This window comes from Schistocerca nitens, chromosome 7 (assembly GCF_023898315.1).
Source record: "Schistocerca nitens isolate TAMUIC-IGC-003100 chromosome 7, iqSchNite1.1, whole genome shotgun sequence".
In the NCBI taxonomy this organism is placed as follows: Eukaryota; Metazoa; Arthropoda; class Insecta; order Orthoptera; family Acrididae; genus Schistocerca; species Schistocerca nitens.
The window spans coordinates 64,260,621-64,280,656 of NC_064620.1; the positions used below are offsets into that span (position 1 = coordinate 64,260,621).

The window sequence follows — 20,036 nt, forward strand, 5'->3', positions numbered from 1 at the left end:
ACTCACAGAGAGCAAACTATCCTTCCTGAAAATTGTGTGACATTGCAGTTCATACCACCACCTGGAATCACTGGGCAAATTCAGCTTCTGGATGTTTGTTTTTTCCATGCCTATAAAAAATATAGTAGCACTACCTGCAGTTATGTCTTAAAGGACTGAAAATTTCACGATAAGTTCCACGAGAGACTGTTCTATATGCAGTTGCATGCCATAACGTTCCGTCAGTTCCCATTACTCTGTTACGTTAATATGGTTATGCATGCATTCTGTAAGAGTGGACATCTAGCTGCAAGTCCTCACAGTTTATAACTCCCATGACGTTTCTCTTCCATCTCGTTGGTGCAAACCTTTGTGATTGTGTAGCATTCTTCATTTGCTGCTAATGGTGCGGGTTGATGGTTTGTTTTGAACATGTCTTGAATATCAACAATTTCCATTTTGTGAAATGTAATACATGCATCCCAATGAAAGTTGATCCCTGCATCTACTAGACACCTGATGCACTTCACACGTGAATGGAACAGGAAGAAACCCTAATAACTGATGTGATGGGATGTACCCTCTACCATGCACCTCACAGTCGTTTACAGGATACAGAAGTAGAAACAGATGTAGAGGTGAGTCCTTAGCACCTAATATTTTCCCTGTTATAATTGTTAATACAACACTTTCAGATGAGCCTTACAAAAGATTGAACTTGTGACCTTGCACTCAAGGGCTTCCTTATCAGTATCAAAAATATTGAAATTGTCGTGGGACATCAGCAATGAGTCACAAAAACAAAGCAAAATAATGAACTGAAGACGAATAAGACACAAAAACAGAAATCTCTCAATTATATCATGAGTAAATGTGGCAAACTAACTTCCAACTACCAACGACAAAGTCAAAACTCTCTTCCTTAGAGCCCATGACCTCGACGTCCCATTCGGTCTCATTGATGGCTTGTGGGAATGGCAGAATTTAAAATGCATTGTGGAATACTTGTATGTTCTGTACTGTCAGGTCTGAACCGACTTTATTTCGCTTTTCTGAAAATATAGAAAAAATATGAAGATAACACTAAGCACAAAAACAATTCAACTAAGGTTCAGAGGGTCAACATTAGTACACAATGGAGCTAATTACATGGGTACACAAGTATTCAACAACCTAATTGTGTACATTATACCTCATCATGAAGCTAAAGACGAAATTAAACAACTACTTGTTGGTAGCTCCAAGCTCCTTCTGCTCCATCAATGGTTATCTTAAAACACGTTAAATTTTGTGCCTTGTGTTATTTTATAATTAGAATTAGCATTTTAGTTTAATGAAGTGTATATCTTTGATTTATTTCTACAGCCTAGTCAATATTATCTGTGGTACTCATGTAGTATGAATAATGTAATATTAAAAGTAATGTGACAGATCCTTAGGATGATATTACTCTCTACAAAAGTGGAAAGTAGGGATAGAAAGTAAGTATGCTAAAATAGTGCTCTGCCAATGTACATAATAAAAGCTGCAGGCATATCAAACGCATATATTTAATATAGCCAGTAATCTGGGTTCACACAAGCAACTCATGTGTTGCCACAGACTGCGGTAGCCCAATACACCACCGTGTTCGATACACTATCGAACAAATCACGTGACATTTGACTCGTGTGATCGAAGTGAAAGGGATATGCAAGAAACTACAAACTAGTAACAATAATAACAAATGGGATTGCTTGAAGTTTGACAGTTTCCAGAGACAGGAAACAGTATTAAATCGTACCGCTCCTAATGTGTTTGAACAAATTTGCAATATGAGTTCTCATACAATATCAGTATGTGTGGATATATGAGTATTTAGGCTCATTTTTAAGTAAAAGTAACAGACAAACACGAAAATGTTATCGTCCAAAAAATATTACTCGACTGAACTCAGTACAATATTTAATATCTTTGTGAGAGATTTTAGTGACTTACCGAGTGTGCCGCAAATGAGCAATTGAATCCCTGTTCATGTATTAGAATAACAGACAAAAACACATGAGATGAGGTCGCAATTATGAATAATAACTACTGTCAGGGGTAGAGCGGAATGACGAAAATGAAAATTTGTGCCAGACTGAGACTCAAACCCGGGTTTTCCCACTTATTGCGAGTGGTCGCCTTAACATTTGGCTATCCATGCACAACTCACGGGCAGACCCAAACTTCCATATGTCGTCAACCACATGTCTACAATCTGTACATGCACATTCACTACGTTTATTCCTGTACAGATCAGATACTGTGCTTGAAAGTCGCATGTTCGGTATCGGCAGATAAATGCGATATTGCAGTGCGACGACCACAGCCATTACTAACACATCACATGAATTCAAAATGTTCAAATGTGTGTGAATTCCTAAGGGACCAAACTGCTGCAGTCATCTGGCCCTAGACTTACACAGTACTTAAACTAATTTATGCTAAGAACAAAACACACACACACACACACACACACACACACACACACACACACACACACATGCCCGAGGGAGGACTCGAACCACCGGCGAGAGGGACACGCAATCCGTGACATGGCGCCTCAAGCCACGTAGCCACTTCTCGCGGCTCAGATGAATTCGCAATTGCGAATAATGGCTGCCATCAGCTGTGGAATGGAATGACGACAATGAAAATTTGTGCGAAACCGGAACTCGAACCCGGATTTCCCGCTTATATTAAAGTTTTGGTCTGGCTGTGAGTGATGCACGGATAGCCAAATGAGAAGGCGACCGCTCGTGATAAGCGGGAAATCCGGGTTCGAGTTCCGGTCTGGCACAAATTTTCATTGTCGTCATTCCATTCTACAACTGATGGTAGTCATTATTATCAATTTGTCGTAATTCCATTCTACAGCTGATGGTAGTCATTATTCCCTATTGAGAATTCATCTGACGCGTTTAGTAACGGCTGTATTCGTCGCAGTGCACTGGCACTACTATATCGTAACAGATAACAACGTTACCAGATTTTAATCAGTTTGAAAACAAGACGGCGACGTTCAGGTGAATCAACCAAGACACGTAATGAGTAATTAAATGCCAAACTAACGAAAAATATCGTAATAAAATGACTGTAATTGTGAAATGGAAAATGAATTACAGAGACAAGCCCCGTCTTGGAAGTAATAACATAGGTCGTCACAAGATAGAGCGACGGACGAAACCTGGAGAATTGGACAGAATCATGTTTGGGATATTTTAGTTATTTATTAGATGTCGTTGTTACGCGTGGGCTGCACTCTAGAAGAGATTTCATTCTGGATTCCGCAGTTATTTTTTATTAAAACTCGCATAGCATTAAAATGCTGAGATAGGTCGTTGTGTAGTGACAAGAGTCATTAGATCGTAGGACATGCAAAAGATCTCAACAGAAACCGAGATTTCCTGAACTACGATGTAAATTGTTCGAACATTTGGAGTCGTTGGCCTATTCATAAACAGCCTTTGTGTAGTTACACTGTGAGCTATTGATCACACAGGCCGCCACACAACACAGATGCACAGCTTTCTTCGTGGAGTCAATTGAAAACATATGGGCGGAGATTAATGCCACAATGCAGATTATGGCATTAGAGTTGCGCGACTGTTATTTTAGATTGCGGTATGCAATTAAATGTGGCGACACTTTTGTTGCATGTGTGAAGCTGGCATATACTATCGATTGACGCTACTTTGGTATATGAAACTTCTGTGTTGTAATCTTTGATGCCTTCCTTTCTGTGGTGTGCAAGGCGGCGTGGAAGTGTAAGTGCTGACCACGCTTTGAATATCCAATTTATTTGTCTTTGAGGTTTAAGCATCCGTAATAAAACTACTACTAATAGCGTTTTATGTTTTAGTGACGCCGTGAGGAGTTCAATATTCATTATCCAGATCGTCTCATAAACACGTGATGTCGGACGTTGATACGTAAGTGTAAATAGTGTTGATTGTTTCTCTGCACATGGCTTTTAATGATCTTTTTCACCCTCTGATGTGGAAACTTTGATTTTATTTTTATTGCCACAATATTTTACTAGCGATGATGTCCCTTCAGCGGCACCCGTTGCCGGAGGAATGGACATAAACACTGCTCTTCAAGAAGTTCTGAAAACTGCGTTAACTAGTGGAACGCTAGCGCATGGGCTTCACGAAGCGGCAAAAGCACTAGACAAGTAAGTATAAAATTATCATTTGTGTTTTTAAAAGCTGACCGGAGACTTGGAATAATATCTCGTGCAGATTTCGTCGTGAATACCAATGTTGTTCGCAGAGGTACCAAATAGGTCTATGTCTTGTAACTTGCCGATCGTTTATGAGAAAGAGTGTACTTGTTTTCTTGCCAGAGTTTAATCGAGGACCACGCGTGCGGTGTGTTTGTGTGTGTTATGGTGCAAATGTTAGGAATACTTTCTCAGTGTTTACGTCATTCGTGTTTAATCAGTACTAATCGCGCACTAGTTTCGTATTCCATGGATAATTATGCACGATAAATCGTAATGATGTGGAACTAGTTATTTTAAACTCACTATGGATACATGCTGAACGTTTATTTCTTTTATGTATATACTTTCAAAAAGGCTACTATGCAAAGGAAGTTCGGAGCGAAAGTTTAACATCAGCTCGTGGCACAGCAGCACCTCCTTTTTCTTGGAGCAACCTCGTTGTACTTTCGAAGATTTAATCCATTGGTGCGACATATAAGTGAAACGAAAGTGGATGGCGAGTCACTAGGACTAGGTAGCTTCTTTTCGGTCACATATAACACACCACGCACAACTCCGCTCGTCAATCAACATTATACTATTCACCATGGGATTATTTTTTGGGGTAATTCATCAAGCTAAGCTAAAGTTTTCCGGGCACAAAAACGTGCAGTGAGAGTTATATGTGGTGTGAACTCAAGAACATCCTGCAGAAGCCTGTTTAGGGAACTAGGGATACTAACTACTGCTTCCCAATATATTTATTCCTTAATGAAATTTGTCATTAAAAATATATAACTTTTTCAAACCAACAGCTCAATTCATGGAATCAATACTAGAAATAAGAATAATCTTCAAGGATTTAAAGTCACTTAGTCTTGTACAAAAAGGTGTGCATTATTCAGGAACACACATTTTCAATAACTTGCCAGCAGCCATAAAAAGCTTAACAACCAATGAAATTCAGTTTAAGAGAAGCCTAAAGGATTTATTGGTGGACAACTCCTTCTACTCCATTGATGAATTTCTTAGTAAAACCAACTGATTTGTATGTTGTTGTTGTTGTTGTTGTTGTTGTTGTTGTTGTTGTGGTCGTGGTCTTCAGTCCTGAGACTGGTTTGATGCAGCTCTCCATGCTACTCTATCCTGTGCAAGCTTCTTCATCTCCCAGTACCTACTGCAACCTACATCCTTCTGAATCTGCTTTGTGTATACATCTCTTGGTCTCCCGCTACGATTTTTACCATCCACGCTGCCCTCCAACACTAAATTGGTGATCCCTTGATGCCTCGGAACATGTCCTACCAGCCGATCCTTTCTTCTGGTCAAGTTGTGCCACAAACTCCTCTTCTCCCCAATCCTATTCAGTACCTCCTCATTAGTTACGTGATCTACCCATCGAATCTTCAGCATTCTTCTGTAGCACCACATTTCGAAAGCTTCTATTCTCTTCTTGTCCAAACTATTTACCGTCCATGTTTCACTTCCATACATGGCTACACTCCATACAAATACTATCAGAAATGACTTCCTGGCACTTAAATCTATACTCGATGTTAACAAATTTCTCTTCTTCAGAAACGCTTTCCTTGCCATTGCCAGTCTACATTTTACCATAATCAGTTATTTTGCTCCCCAAATAGCAAAACTCCTTTACTACTGTAAGTGTCTCATTTCCTAGTCTAATACCCTCAGCATCACCCAACTTAATTCGACTACAATCCATTATCCTCGTTTTGCTTTTGTTGATGTTCATCTTATATCCTCCCTTCAAGACACCATCCATTCCGTTCAACTGCTCTTCCAAATCCTTTGCTGTCTCTGATAGAATTACAATGTCATCGGCGAACCTCAAAGTTTTTATTTCTTCTCCATGGATTTTAATACCTACTCCGAATTTTTCTTTTGTTTCGTTTACTGCTTGCTCAATATACAGATTGAATAACATCGGGGAGAGGCTACAACCCTGTCTTACTCCCTTCCCAACCACTGCTTCCCTTTCATGTCCCTCGACTCTTATAACTGCCATCTGGTTTCTGTACAAATTGTAAATAGCCTTTCGCTCCCTGTATTTTACCCCTGCCACCTTTAGAATTTGAAAGAGAGTATTCCAGCCAACATTGTCAAAAGCTTTCTCTAAGTCTACAAATGCTAGAAACGTAGGTTTGCCTTTCCTCAATCTTTCTTCTAAGATAAGTCGTAAGGTCAGTATTGCCTCACGTGTTCCAATATTTCTACGGAATCCAAACTGATCTTCCCCGAGGTCGGCTTCTACTAGTTTTTCCATTCGTCTGTAAAGAATTCGTGTTAGTATTTTGCAGCTGTGTCTTATTAAACTGATTGTTCGGTAATTCTCACATCTGTCAACACCTGCTTTCTTTGGGGTTGGAATTATTATATTCTTCTTGAAGTCTGAGGATATTTCGCCTGTTTCATACATCTTGCTCACCAGATGGTAGAGTTTTGTCAGGACTGGCTCTCCCAAGGCCGTCAGTAGTTCCAATGGAATGTTGTCTACTCCAGGGGCCTTGTTTCGACTCAGGTCTTTCAGTGCTCTGTCAAACTCTTCACGCAGTATCGTATCTCCCATTTCATCTAGATCCTCTTCCATTTCCATAATATTGTCCTCAAGTACATCGCCCTTGTATAGACCCTCTGTATACTCCTTCCACCTTCCACCTTTCTGCTTTCCCTTCTTTGCTTAGAACTGGGTTTCCATCTGAGCTCTTGATATTCATACAAGTGGCTCTCTTTTCTCCAAAGGTCTCTTTAATTTTCCTGTAGGCAGTATCTATCTTACCCCTAGTGAGATAAGCCTCTACATCCTTACATTTGTCCTCTAGCCATCCCTGCTTAGCCATTTTGCACTTCCTGTCGATCTCATTTTTGAGACGTTTGTATTCCTTTTTGCCTGCTTCATTTACTGCATTTTTATATTTTCTTCTTTCATCAATTAAATTCAATATTTCTTTTGTTACCCAAGGATTTCTACTAGCCCTCGTCTCTTTACCTACTTGATCCGCTGCTGCCTTCACTACTTCATCCCTCAAAGCTACCCATTCTTCTTGTACTGTATTTCTTTCCCCCATTCCTGTCAATTGTTCCCTTATGCTCTCCCTGAAACTCTCTACAACCTCTGGTTCTTTCAGTTTATCCAGGTCCCATCTCCTTAAATTCCCACCTTTTTGCAGTTTCTTCAGTGTCTGCCAGTTCTTTTGGTATCTCTGTGTCACACTCACGGATCAAACAAACCTGTGACCATTCATGCTCCTTATCTGTATATGTTCAATATACTGTGTTCGTCCTATTTGGTACGGGTCCAACACACTTGAACAATATTCTAGTATGGATTGCACAAGTGATTTGTAACCAATCTCCTTTCTAGGCTGATTGAACATCCGCAGTATTCTATCAATAAACTCAACCCGTTATTCTATCAATAAAATGAAGGCTGCCATCTGTTTTACCCATGACTTAGCTTATGTGAACATTCCATTTCATACCCTTACAAAGTGTTACACACAAATATTAGTACTAGTTGGCCGATTGCAGCAGCTACTCATTGATATTATAGGCGTAGGATACATTTCTGTACATTTAGAGCAAGTTGCCAATCTGCACCACATTGAAATCTTATCAAGATCTGAATATTTATGCAGCTTCCCTCAGGTAGTATGTTATATGTAACTGCATGATCTGCAAAAATCCTGATTTTTACTATTGTCTGCAGGTCATTATAACACAACATGAGCAGCAGGAATCCAAACGCATTTCCCTGTGGCACAGTCAAAGTTGCTTCTACTTCTGACAATGACTTTACATCCAGCATAACATGTTGTCCTCCCTAACAAAAAGTCCTCAGTGCAGTCACAAATTTCAGTTGATACCCCATATGATCGTAATTTTGACAATGTGTGTCATACTGAGTCAAATGCTTTTCAAAAATCAAAAAATACAGCATCTACTGATTGGCCTTGATCCAAAGCTTTCAGTGTGTCGTGAGAAAAGTGCGAGTTGGGTTTCACATGTTTTTGAAATCCTTGCTGTTGGCATTGAGGTGGTCAATATACCTCATTATGTTAGAGCTCAAATATGTTCTAAGGTTCTGCAACAAACTGATGTCAAGGTTATTGGACGGTAGTTTTGTGGATCACTTCTACTACCCTTCTTGTAGATGGGTGCGCGTGGTGTGTACGATCCTGGGAAAACCTGGGAATTTTTTCAACCGGGAAAAACCTGGGAATTTTTTATAATTCCATGAATTTTTCATTGTTTTAGTTACCAGTTAAATTTTTGTGATTTTTGACTGGTAAGAAGCAATACTGTAACGAAGGATATTACTTTATCCCACTTTTGCAGAATAATATTGCAGCAACAAAACATGAGAGAGAAAAAAAACGAAAATGCGACTTGAGTCTCAAAGGAAATGCGCCATATACAAACAAAAAAAAAAAAAAAACACTGCTCATGCAAGCGTCTGCCAACCAAAGTGTATCAAAGGCTTTAGGAAGAATATGCAGTGCTCCCTAACAACAAATTGCCTCCATGGCGTGACAGCTGTTTACATTAGATTCATTTGAGCAGTTGCGGGCTCTTGCGCGTGCGCAGTTGAGTCACGTGTGAGTAGTACCTTCTCCCGCTTTTGGCCACAGATGTGTGGCTTGGCGTCACTATCTAAATTGCTCCTGTTTGTAAATCGCAGATCTGGGGCTGATGCACAGAGCAGTCTGAGTTGTAGTGGGGAGTTGGGTGGTCTCCACATGACCTGTTTGTTTAGTGATTTTGCTGTTTGCTTTTCGGTTATTGCTCTCACATAAAATGAAAACAAAAAGGATTTCTGTGGCCGGGAGCTACCAAATGAATTTAAATACGTTCGCATAATTACGGAAGGCTAAAATATGTTGTTAGTTTCAGGTTTTTTTTCCACTTTTCTGACAGTCAAGCATTAATTGCCTTGCAGAAAAATGAAGTTATATTTGTCTGTTTGCTAAAGAGATTTGCTTTTATTAATCTTATGCGCTGAGGCAGCCAATTCATTTGAAACGAAGTGTTAAATTTCACACTGTTGGCTAGTTTAAACTGTTCGCTGCATTTCAAGAGCACGTTTTCAAACTTCTAGTTCGTATGGAATTATGCCTTAATAATGAACCAAACATGAGGTAAGAGTACTGGTACTCAAGAAAATTTACATCAGAATCTGCACGATTGTGCACTTTAAGCAGAATTATGCATTTTAGTATGGTTCACGAAATTCCGATGCTCCTAAAGTATCCTCTGAGGCCTTGTTTCTTTTATGACATAATGCAAGATGTTTAATGTTTTACACGTACGAACATGCGGGCTTCCTGCATCATCGTAGCTGCGCAGGCGCAGTGACACCTGTTATCTGGCACTCTCTGGCAACTGCTGAAACGAACCAATTTCTTGCAGATCACAGGAAAATATTGCGAATGATGATTTGAAAAGTGTTACTTTCAAAGTAAATTTCCTTTTACGCAAGATGAACTATGTGCGAGAACTTATGATGAATTTCTTAGATCACAGAGCACCTGACTCATTCAAAAATCATCTCTTTGAGGACAACCATCTAGAAGAATTTCGAGCCCAGAAGATCAGACATTTGTTATTAAAAATTTTACTGGCACATTGTGTGATGTTTCTTAAAGTGAACAAGCGCAAAAAGATCAGCATTATATGTGGAAGCTTAGCTTCTCTTGCAGCTTATTAATCTTAGAGACGAATATTATTTGTGATAGCTTTTTCTTGTAGCAACACTATGTTTATTAATTTCCACCATTAACTTTTCTTTTTTGTGTATCATTTAAGAGTGATCTTGCTATTGGTTGACTACATCATGTGTCCTATGCTGTCATCAGCTGGCGAGATCACATGACATGAGCTATGGCTGGCTCACAAAAGCGTGTCGTAATCTTGATTTCATTGTTACGGAAAGTAACATGCAGTGTTTCGTAGAATTAGGATTTATACCTCCGTAACACAAAAAAATGCAGCGTACATGTTGCTGCACATCAAAGATCTTTCCAAAACGTGTTTATCCCCCCCCCCCCATTCAGTATAGAATCTGACGGGATTCCATTGGGGCCTGGAGCTTTGTTCATTTTTAATTATTTCAGCTGTTTCTCAACATTATGCCAGTAATATTTATTCCATTCATCTTTTCATAGGTACAAAATTTTATTTTTAATTGGGGTTTATTCTCCTGGGTTTTCTTTATAAAAGAACATTGGAAAAGGTAGTTAAGCATTTCGGGTTTTGCTTTGCTGCCCTCAATTTCAGTTCCTGTCTGATTTGCAAGGGAAAGAACACTAACTTTGGTGCTATTAACAGCTTTCACATATGACGTGATTTTCTTTGGGTTATGTGGAAGATCAGTTGACAATATTCTTCTGTGGTATTAAGATAGTGGTTGCTCTCTTAGCAGCCAAATGTGTTTCATTCAACACTTCTGTCTTATTTCTCTATGTTTTGGTTTTTAAGTTGGACTGGACTGTTGTACTGGGTACATAGCTATCCAATGTGTGGTCAGCTATTCTTTTAAACTTCAGCTGTAGTTCCTGTGCATGTTGCTGCCCAGTCACAAATTCCCCATTGAGATGTGACACTACTGATTTTTTTTTATCTAGCTTATTGAACATGTATATCTTACTTCTTGTTTAAGCTGTCCTTCACACTTTGGTGGTCATTGTTACCACAACCCCATCATGGTCAGAGATACCCTTTTTGATATGGACATCCTCAAAGAGGTCAGGTCTGTTCGTTGTCATTAGATGCAATATGTTTCCATCATGAGTGAGGTTCCTAACTATCAGTTTTAGGTAGTTTGCAGAGAAGGCATTTAGCAAAGTTTCCCAGGATATTCTATCATGCCCACCACGAACAAAACTGTAATCTTCCCAACTAAGTGTGTCTCCACCGATGATTACAGTCTGATTGGGTAACTTTCATGCAAGTGGACTGATGTTTTCTCGAAAGTTTTTGGTTACATCGGGGGACAAGTGTGGTGGGCGATAGGAGGATCCAGTTATCATTTTATGCTCACCCTGATACAAACAACAAATGTGTAGCATTTTGTAGTATTGTTACAGTAATGACCATGTTTTCCCAGTTTCGAAACTTGTGCAATTAGAAATTGAACTTCATGAACGTTTGCTAGGGCTATATACATAGCCCACAGACTTCCAGCAGCTATTTAAATGCCTTTGTGCTGTGGGAACTGGCATGCTGTTAGTGTGAGAGGGTTCTTACCTGAGGAATACAGGAAACAGTGGCACAGTGCTGTGCAAATTTTTTAGAATAAATGACACTTTTACTCACTGGCCTACGTCTGTATCCCACATGTGCATTGTAGTGTTAATACTGGCCTGGATTCTTACCTGAGCTCTTGATATTCAGTGGCTTGTTCTTACTCAAAAGGTGTCTAATTCTCCTGTAGGTGACTTCTACCTTTCCCCTAGTTGTGCAAGCTTCTACAGCCTTACATTTTACTTGTAGCCATTTTGAATTTTGTCGGTCCGTTCAACAGTTTAACTTGTTGTATTTTCCATTTTCCTATTTCATCAATTACATTCAATATCTCCTGTCTTATCCATGGGTTTCTACTAGGTCTTGTCTTTTTACTCATGTGATCCCGTGTTGCATTCACTGTTTCATCTCTTAGTTCTATCCATTTGTCTTCTGTTGTAGTCCTTTCCCTCATTTCAGTACAGCATTGCCTGATCCCTCTGGAACCTCCAGCCTCTGGTTCTTTCAATTTATCCAGGTCCCATCCCCTTAATTTCCTATCTTCTCACAATTTCTTCAGTTTCACTCTGCAGGTCATAACCAATAAATTATGAACAGTGTTCCCATGTGCTCCTGGAAATATTTCACACTATAAAATCCTCTTATCATTATATAAATGTTATAGGAAAGTTCTTGTAGAAAGTAAATATTTAAGATTGAAGGAGATCACACACCAAACAGAAGTAGTGTGAAGTGTTTGAAATGCTGGCATGTAGGGGCTTAGGTGTGGGTTGTTTGTGTTTTTTTTCCAGCTTGTCATAGGATAACTCCAAAAACTAGCATGTTTGCTTTCTTTTTTTGCTTATTGACAACTTGATGCTTGTGCTTTTCGGTGAGTGGTCTCCCAACTAGAAATCTTCCAATATACTCAAGTCTCTTCTATGTATAAAATTTTTTCATGAAACTAAGTATTAGTGATAATTAAATTACCTTCTTTCCCTTATTCTACTACTGAATTCGTCAAGCTTCACAATTAGATTGTCTGAATAATTTCTTTCTCGTCGTCATATATTCTTTAAAGCTACTGGCCTGTGGATTGAGTTGACATGTAAATTTGCACTACTACAACAGATGGGTAAAGGTAGAAAAGGGCCAGTGGTGTACTTAAGTGTTTTGTGCAGGAATGTTGTCAACACTTATGAGTTGTGGTGGGACCAAAAGAATGTATGTCAGCTGTTCATGCAGCCAATGCAATAGCAGCAGGTAGACATGTTTTGAAGTAATACGTTTGGAAGAAAGGGTGCAATATTGGTGGATCAATGTTGTTTTTTGTCAAATCGTTGATACACTTAAGTGTGCTCCCTCATATAGATTGTGTTCATTTCACCACTCCATTTGATACATGTTCATGTCCCTGCAATTAATCCACAAGATATTCACCGGCAACAGTCTTGTTTATAGCACTTGCTGGCATAATCACAAAATATTTCTCTCAAGACTCACTAACAAACTGAGAAACAGCAAATAAGGCAATGGTTTCAGTTTTGAGGCTAGAAGTAAATTGCCACATCTATCACCTCTCATTGGTTATGTCAAAGAATCATCCCAATGGCTCTGCCAAACTGATATTTTGCCAACCTATGAGCAATATATAAACACTGCTGTGACTGCTTCTAGCCCTGATCTAGACTCACTGTACTGTTTGTAGTAGGCTACATAGTTTAACCATTTTTTTTTTCTTTTTATTTCATTTCAGAAACATATATAGGTGCACAGATAACATGTCATATTAGTCTTTGACCAAAATTTGGCCACTTCCAGTCCAATTTCAGTAGACACTGAAGCATGTGCTGGACTTCCCCATAACAACACTTAGTGTTGTTTTCTGTTGCCAGGTTAAACCTTGATGCACCCACTTCTGATCTCAGCCCATTCAAAGATTTCCAGGTCATTCATTCCTCACCATTTCCTGGAGGCAGAGTTACAGAAATTATTTTCCAAATAGAGATAAGGGAAGTCTTATCCCTTCAATGTTGCACCCTGGCAATTTCAGGAGTGGTAGTTAGTGCCTTTGATGTTCGAAGGAAATTCTTCCTTGACTTCAATCGCTGTTTATGTCCGTACAGGGGATGATTCCTTTTATTTTTCCCCTGCAGTTTCTCTTCAAATGGGAGGTTGTGTTATTCCTGTAAGGCAGCAGCTTTCAAACTACTTGTTATAATTCTGCAGGTGTCGTTAAAAGTGACATTTGCCTGTTTGGCAGGTGATGAATTATACCAAACAGGACAAGTGTACTCTGCTGCAGAGTAGGCTAATGCCAGTGCAGAGGTTCAGATGGTTTCAGGTTGACTACATCACTGTGATGTGGCCAGTTTTCTTAATGGATTATTCATGGTGGAAAATTTCAACTTGCAATTCGTGCAGTGCATTCTCTTGAAAGTAAGAGATCTGTCCAGTGTCACACCTGGGTATTTCGGAGTGTAGAAATGTTGCAACTGAACTTCTGACCATAAAATCAGTTTACGAGTAGCTTCCCTATTTCTCAAATGAAAACCACACACTTGAGTCTTTAAGGGGTTTGGTTTAAGCTTGATTTATACTATAGTATATTAATAGATCTTCAAGGGCATTTGTCAGGGTCCAGCAGCATACATGAAACTTTCGATGTTGGGGCCATAGGTTGGTCATTTGTATACATTTTGAATAGGATTGGAGCCAAACTGCTTCCTCGGGAAGACCGTTTCTCTGTAGTTTCCATGCACTTGAAAGTCAACAGAGAATTACGTTTTTCAGAATTGCTGTGATGAACCCAGTTAGGCCAGAATTGTAGGTTATGTTGTTTACCTGTAGTAGTAGTAGTAGTAGTAGCTGCTGGTGGTTGACAGTGTCATAAGTCGCTGATAAGTCGTCGACAAATACCACCCCTGTCGCTTTTAGAGCTTCAAACCCAGTTTCAATGAACTGCGTGAGATTCAACAGTTTTCCAGTGCAGCTTTTAATCCTGTATTGACCAAACCAGTAATCCCATTCTTCCTGTCACTGCACTTCAGTAATTCCCACAATATTTAACTTCAACCTGTTTTGCTTTGTAAGTTCTCTAACCTACCTATTTCATGAAAGGATCTAGAGTTACAATCTTGAGTTGTCCCTGTCCAGAATTCTTTATTGGGCATATTTTGCTTCCCAAATATTTTATCCGAGAAGATACAATGGCCATTACGCCGTACTAAATTTGTCCAGCCATCTAGATTTAGGTTTCTGTGGTTTTTGTGAATCAGGTTTTGAAATAATATTGCCAGCTTTGTCATCCTTGCTCCATTAGAGTGTGTGCTCAGGCTCCAATCATCCCATTATCAGGTATTTGGGCTGTGCTGCTTTTCTAATTTCATAATTGCCAAGACATTAAACCTTAATCTTCCTTTTGCTCCCATACAGTGGAAAACAATCATTGAACCATTTTTAGTGCATAATGGTAAATATGATACAGTTATTGTAGACTGTTTTTGAAAATAGGTTTGTGATTGTAATAAATTGTAATATTGTTGCAGGGAATAACAGAAAGCTGCAGAATTTGAAACAAACACTTAAGATTCTTATGTTAATATTTGTAGTCTCTATCTGCTCTGAGTAGTTTTTAGTGACCTGTTGTCTTTATAAGAACACTCCAAAGCACATTAATGTTGTTTTAGTTTTATGTTTAAATTGTGTTTATCAGATCCACATTATATTCTGTAAGTGAGCTTTTTTGTGCCAGTGATGAAAGTAAAAGGTCTCCCTCTTCTGAAGTGTTACCCAAAAAATTACTGTAAATGTAGAGAGAACCTTTCTGATGGCATTTGATATTCAATTTATTATGTGGCTTTTCTGTATTATTGAAAACTAATACTTTATTGTGAATTATAGGCGACAGGCACTGCTTTGTGTTCTCGCAGAAAATTGTGATGAACCCATGTATAAGAAACTGGTTCAAGCCCTATGTAATGAACACCAGATTCCTCTTATCAAAGTGGATAACAACAAGAAGCTGGGTGAATGGGCTGGGCTTTGCAAAATAGACAGTTCTGGGAAAGCGCGAAAAGTTGTTGGATGTTCCTGTGTTGTTGTGAAGGTAATGTTACACACATTTTTTCAATGAATTTATTGTAAGTGCCAGAATGTGTAGTTGTCAATGGCAGTTTGTGAAAAGACAGTGTTTCCTGTTTGACCAAGACTGTTGTAGAAATAATGCTGAGGATGTTTTAACGTAGATGTCCTGTTTACTGGCCTTTGCTGAAATCTGAATTCCTCAGATGGAAGTCCAGTCATGGTAAAATAACCCCAAACATGGATGTTGTGTTGTTACTGAGACTGGATTGATAATTGAGATGTACAGTGCATAGAAGGGAATTTGGCAACTGAGTGGCAGGTGCAATATGTGTGCACCTATTGTTTGGGTGTGGCATCAGACTACTTAGATGTGATGTTTTCTCTTGTAAGATATATTAGAAAATAGTCCATTAGGTTGGATGAAGAACAGTTGTAGGTGGAAGAGACATACACTCCTGGAAATTGAAATAAGAACACCGTGAATTCATTGTCCCAGGAAGGGGAAACTTTATTGACACATTCCTGGGGTCAGTTACATCACATGATCACACTGACAACCACAGGCACATAGACACAGGCAACAGAGCATGCACAATGTCGGCACTAGTACAGTGTATATCCACCTTTCGCAGCAATGCACGCTGCTATTCTCCCATGGAGACGATCGTAGAGATGCTGGATGTAGTCCTGTGGAACGGCTTGCCATGCCATTTCCACCTGGCGCCTCAGTTGGACCAGCGTTCGTGCTGGACATGCAGACCGTGTGAGACGACGCTTCATCCAGTCCCAAACATGCTCAATGGGGGACAGATCCGGAGATCTTGCTGGCCAGGGTAGTTGACTTACACCTTCTAGAGCACGTTGGGTGGCACGGGATACATGCGGACGTGCATTGTCCTGTTGGAACAGCAAGTTCCCTTGCCGGTCTAGGAATGGTAGAACGATGGGTTCGATGACGGTTTGGATGTACCGTGCACTATTCAGTGTCCCCTCGACGATCACCAGTGGTGTACGGCCAGTGTAGGAGATCGCTCCCCACACCATGATGCCGGGTGTTGGCCCTGTGTGCCTCGGTCGTATGCAGTCCTGATTGTGGCGCTCACCTGCACGGCGCCAAACACGCATACGACCATCATTGGCATCAAGGCAGAAGCGACTCATCGCTGAAGACGACACGTCTCCATTCGTCCCTCCATTCACGTCTGTCGCGACACCACTGGAGGCGGGCTGCACGATGTTGGGGCGTGAGCGGAAGACGGCCTAACGGTGTGCGGGACCGTAGCCCAGCTTCATGGAGACGGTTGCGAATGGTCCTCGCCGATACCCCAGGAGCAACAGTGTCCCTAATTTGCTGGGAAGTGGCGGTGCGGTCCCCTACGGCACTGCGTAGGGTCCTACGGTCTTGGCATGCATCCGTGCGTCGCTGCGGTCCGGTCCCAGGTCGACGGGCACGTGCACCTTCCGCCGACCACTGGCGACAACATCGATGTACTGTGGAGACCTCACGCCCCACGTGTTGAGCAATTCGGCGGTACGTCCACCCGGCCTCCCGCATGCCCACTATAGGCCCTCGCTCAAAGTCCGTCAACTGCACATACGGTTCACGTCCACACTGTCGCGGCATGCTACCAGTGGTAAAGACTGCGATGGAGCTCCGTATGCCACGGCAAACTGGCTGACACTGACGGCGGCGGTGCACAAATGCTGCGCAGCTAGCGCCATTCGACGGCAAACACCGCGGTTCCTGGTGTGTCCGCTGTGCCGTGCGTGTGATCATTGCTTGTACAGCCCTCTCGCAGTGTCCGGAGCAAGTATGGTGGGTCTGACACATCGGTGTCAATGTGTTCTTTTTTCCATTTCCAGGAGTGTATTTGGGAAGCAACAGAGAAAATTAGCAATGTTAGTATGGTAGATTTGTTAGGAATTCAAGCCTATAGTGTATCACTTTTCTTCCTAACATGAAAAGCATGACATTGATTTTCACTTGGATTATGAGTTGCATTGAGTGGTCTGTGGTCTGGAATGAGATCACATAGTGTAATTACCTCTCATATCGACAATGAATGAAATTAGGCTCAACATGGTTCACAGTTTCATTCAAATGTAGAGTTTGTAGTTAACTGCAGTGCATTTTCTTTGTGGTTTTACTTGCCTTACTGTTCACTGATTGTGTTCAGCATGAATTTATAGGTCCCCTTATTGCAGGCCACACACACACACACACACACACACACACACACACACACACACACACACACACACACACACAGTCCTTGCAGACTATAGGGTTGGAAAAATGAGATGTCTGTTTTAACTTTGGCGAAGGACAACTATCGTTATCACCATAGAGTCGTACTGTTCTTCAGGAAGTTTGTTTTCATTACCTTGTTAGAAATTGTATGTTTAGGCTTTGCCATATTGTTCTGTGTTCAGGTTATCTAAGTGGAAGAGTTGAAGATACTCATATAAAGTAACTTCCATACACCTTTTGACATAAATCTAAAATGTTTTGTGCTTAGCTTTGAGCATGAAGTTTCTTTTATGTTGAAGAAATGTAGTATTTTTCTGAGTACTAATGTTACAGGGAACCTGACCATTTTGTGACAACAATGCACTATATATTTGTTTCAATATTTTACTAGTCTTTGAAGTGTTTCATGTTTTATCATATAATTTGTTTCCTGGTTTTGAGTAAATTAACATTTTGTCAGTGTTTAGGTGGGCAGGTTGTCTTGATTGCTTGCATCACTTTCTACAGTAGTGAAACTGCTGTCTGTATGTGATCTGTCTTTTTCATTTATACTTCCCTATACACATTTGTTCATTCAACACTGGTTACAGTCATCGAAACTGTAAGTCTGTGAAGATCTCTCAAGTGCCATAAGTACAGTGTCATCCTCTACTTCAATGTGTGCTTGCGGGCTGCAGAGGGAAGCAATTTTGTTAATGTGAAAAGCAATTGTTTAAATGAGTATTGAGTAGGCTCCTTTCGAATCCTGTCTTATCAGGTGTGCATTCCTCGTGCTGGCCAAGAAACAGAATTTCATGTTTACAATACAATGAGGAGGACAAGTTGCCACCGTGTAAAGAAGAGATGTTGAGTTGTAGACAGACAATGAAAAGACTGTTACACATTCTTCAAAAATAAAAACGCGTGTGCACACACATTCATAGAAGCAAGCAAAAAGCAAACACTGTGCATGCATTACTGCTGCCTACGCCCACTCTGGGCAGAATGGCTGGTGTGTGTGTGAGAGAGAGAGAGAACTTTTTTAAACAAGGCTTTGGCCAAAAGCTGTGTGTGTAACAGTCTGTTTATTGTGCATGTGCAAGTTGTCATAGCACTCTATCCTTTTCATAGTATTGTTGACATTCCAATGTTGACTTCCCATTGTTTGGAATTACGTGTTTCCTGGAGATGGTGTTTGGGTTCCACAGTAATAGCAGATGCTTGTGGGCAGAATAGGTATGAATGTTTTTCTTGATGCAGATTTTTAGAACTCTGAATTCTGGTTGTTGAGTTATAGAATTTTTTTTGTAGATGGTTTGCCAGACCCTCAGGTGAATAGCATTGTTGAAGGAAGCTATCGTAAACTATACACAAAAGTTTTTATTTGTAGAAAATCAGTAAAGATATTTTATGCAAATACTTCGTTGGATGGTTTAAATATTCCATACACGTGTGTTTCTGTAAATCACTTATACATCCATTGAAAAGGACATTATTGATTTTCTTTTTCATTAATGTCCAATCCTAGATAAAGTGTAGTTCATTATTTATTGTGTCAAGAGTGACAGTAGACCATGATCTTGGTTTTAAACCACAATTTGATTAAGGTAATATTTATACTATTTTCATAAATTTGTTCTATGATCTATGCCTTTCTTTTAATGTAGTATATTAAAAATGAGTGAATAATTTTAGATGATGTAAATACTGTGGAGATATACTAAAGGATTGAAAATGTAAATAAGATATGTATTCATGTGATTGTCTTACTTATGTACTAACCACTGTTGTAGTTTTTTAATTGATTTAATAAATTTACAGTAGTTAGAGCCATTACATGCGCTTAATCACCATACTTAGTACATAAAGAAATACGACAAGGTATAATGAAATGATGATCTGAAGGCGGCTCCCTCTTCTGAGGAGTTACCCAAATATATACAATGTGCTGTGAAAGCCTTTCTGAAGTATTTGATAATTATGTGTTATGTATCTATGTGAAGCAAAAGGTATGTACTTTTCAATGCACAAACATTTTGTTTCAGGATTACGGTGAAGAGACTCAAGCATATGATGTCCTGAAAGAATATCTTAAGCAAACGAGAGAACCATAAAATATTTTTTTGTACAAAGGATGTATTAAAACAAAACAAAAAAATGCATTTTGTTTCATTGCTACACCAAAAATCCTGCTAAATAAATGACATGTAAAATATCTTCATAGCAGATATGTAAAATGTCTTTGTAGCAGCCCATCTGTGGCTGTTTGGT

General features: G+C 39.8%; 1 protein-coding gene across 1 annotated transcript; it reads left to right on the forward strand.

Annotated features, from left to right (window-relative positions):
* Positions 1 to 3,695: 3,695 nt before the first annotated feature.
* On the forward strand, positions 3,696 to 19,925 carry LOC126194964 (40S ribosomal protein S12). Its single transcript, XM_049933358.1, has 5 exons — positions 3,696 to 3,767; positions 3,863 to 3,932; positions 4,043 to 4,177; positions 15,353 to 15,557; positions 19,811 to 19,925. Exons 2-5 carry the CDS (start codon positions 3,916 to 3,918, stop codon positions 19,877 to 19,879), a joined length of 426 nt encoding a protein of 141 aa, XP_049789315.1. The 5' UTR covers positions 3,696 to 3,767; positions 3,863 to 3,915; the 3' UTR covers positions 19,880 to 19,925.
* Positions 19,926 to 20,036: the final 111 nt, after the last annotated feature.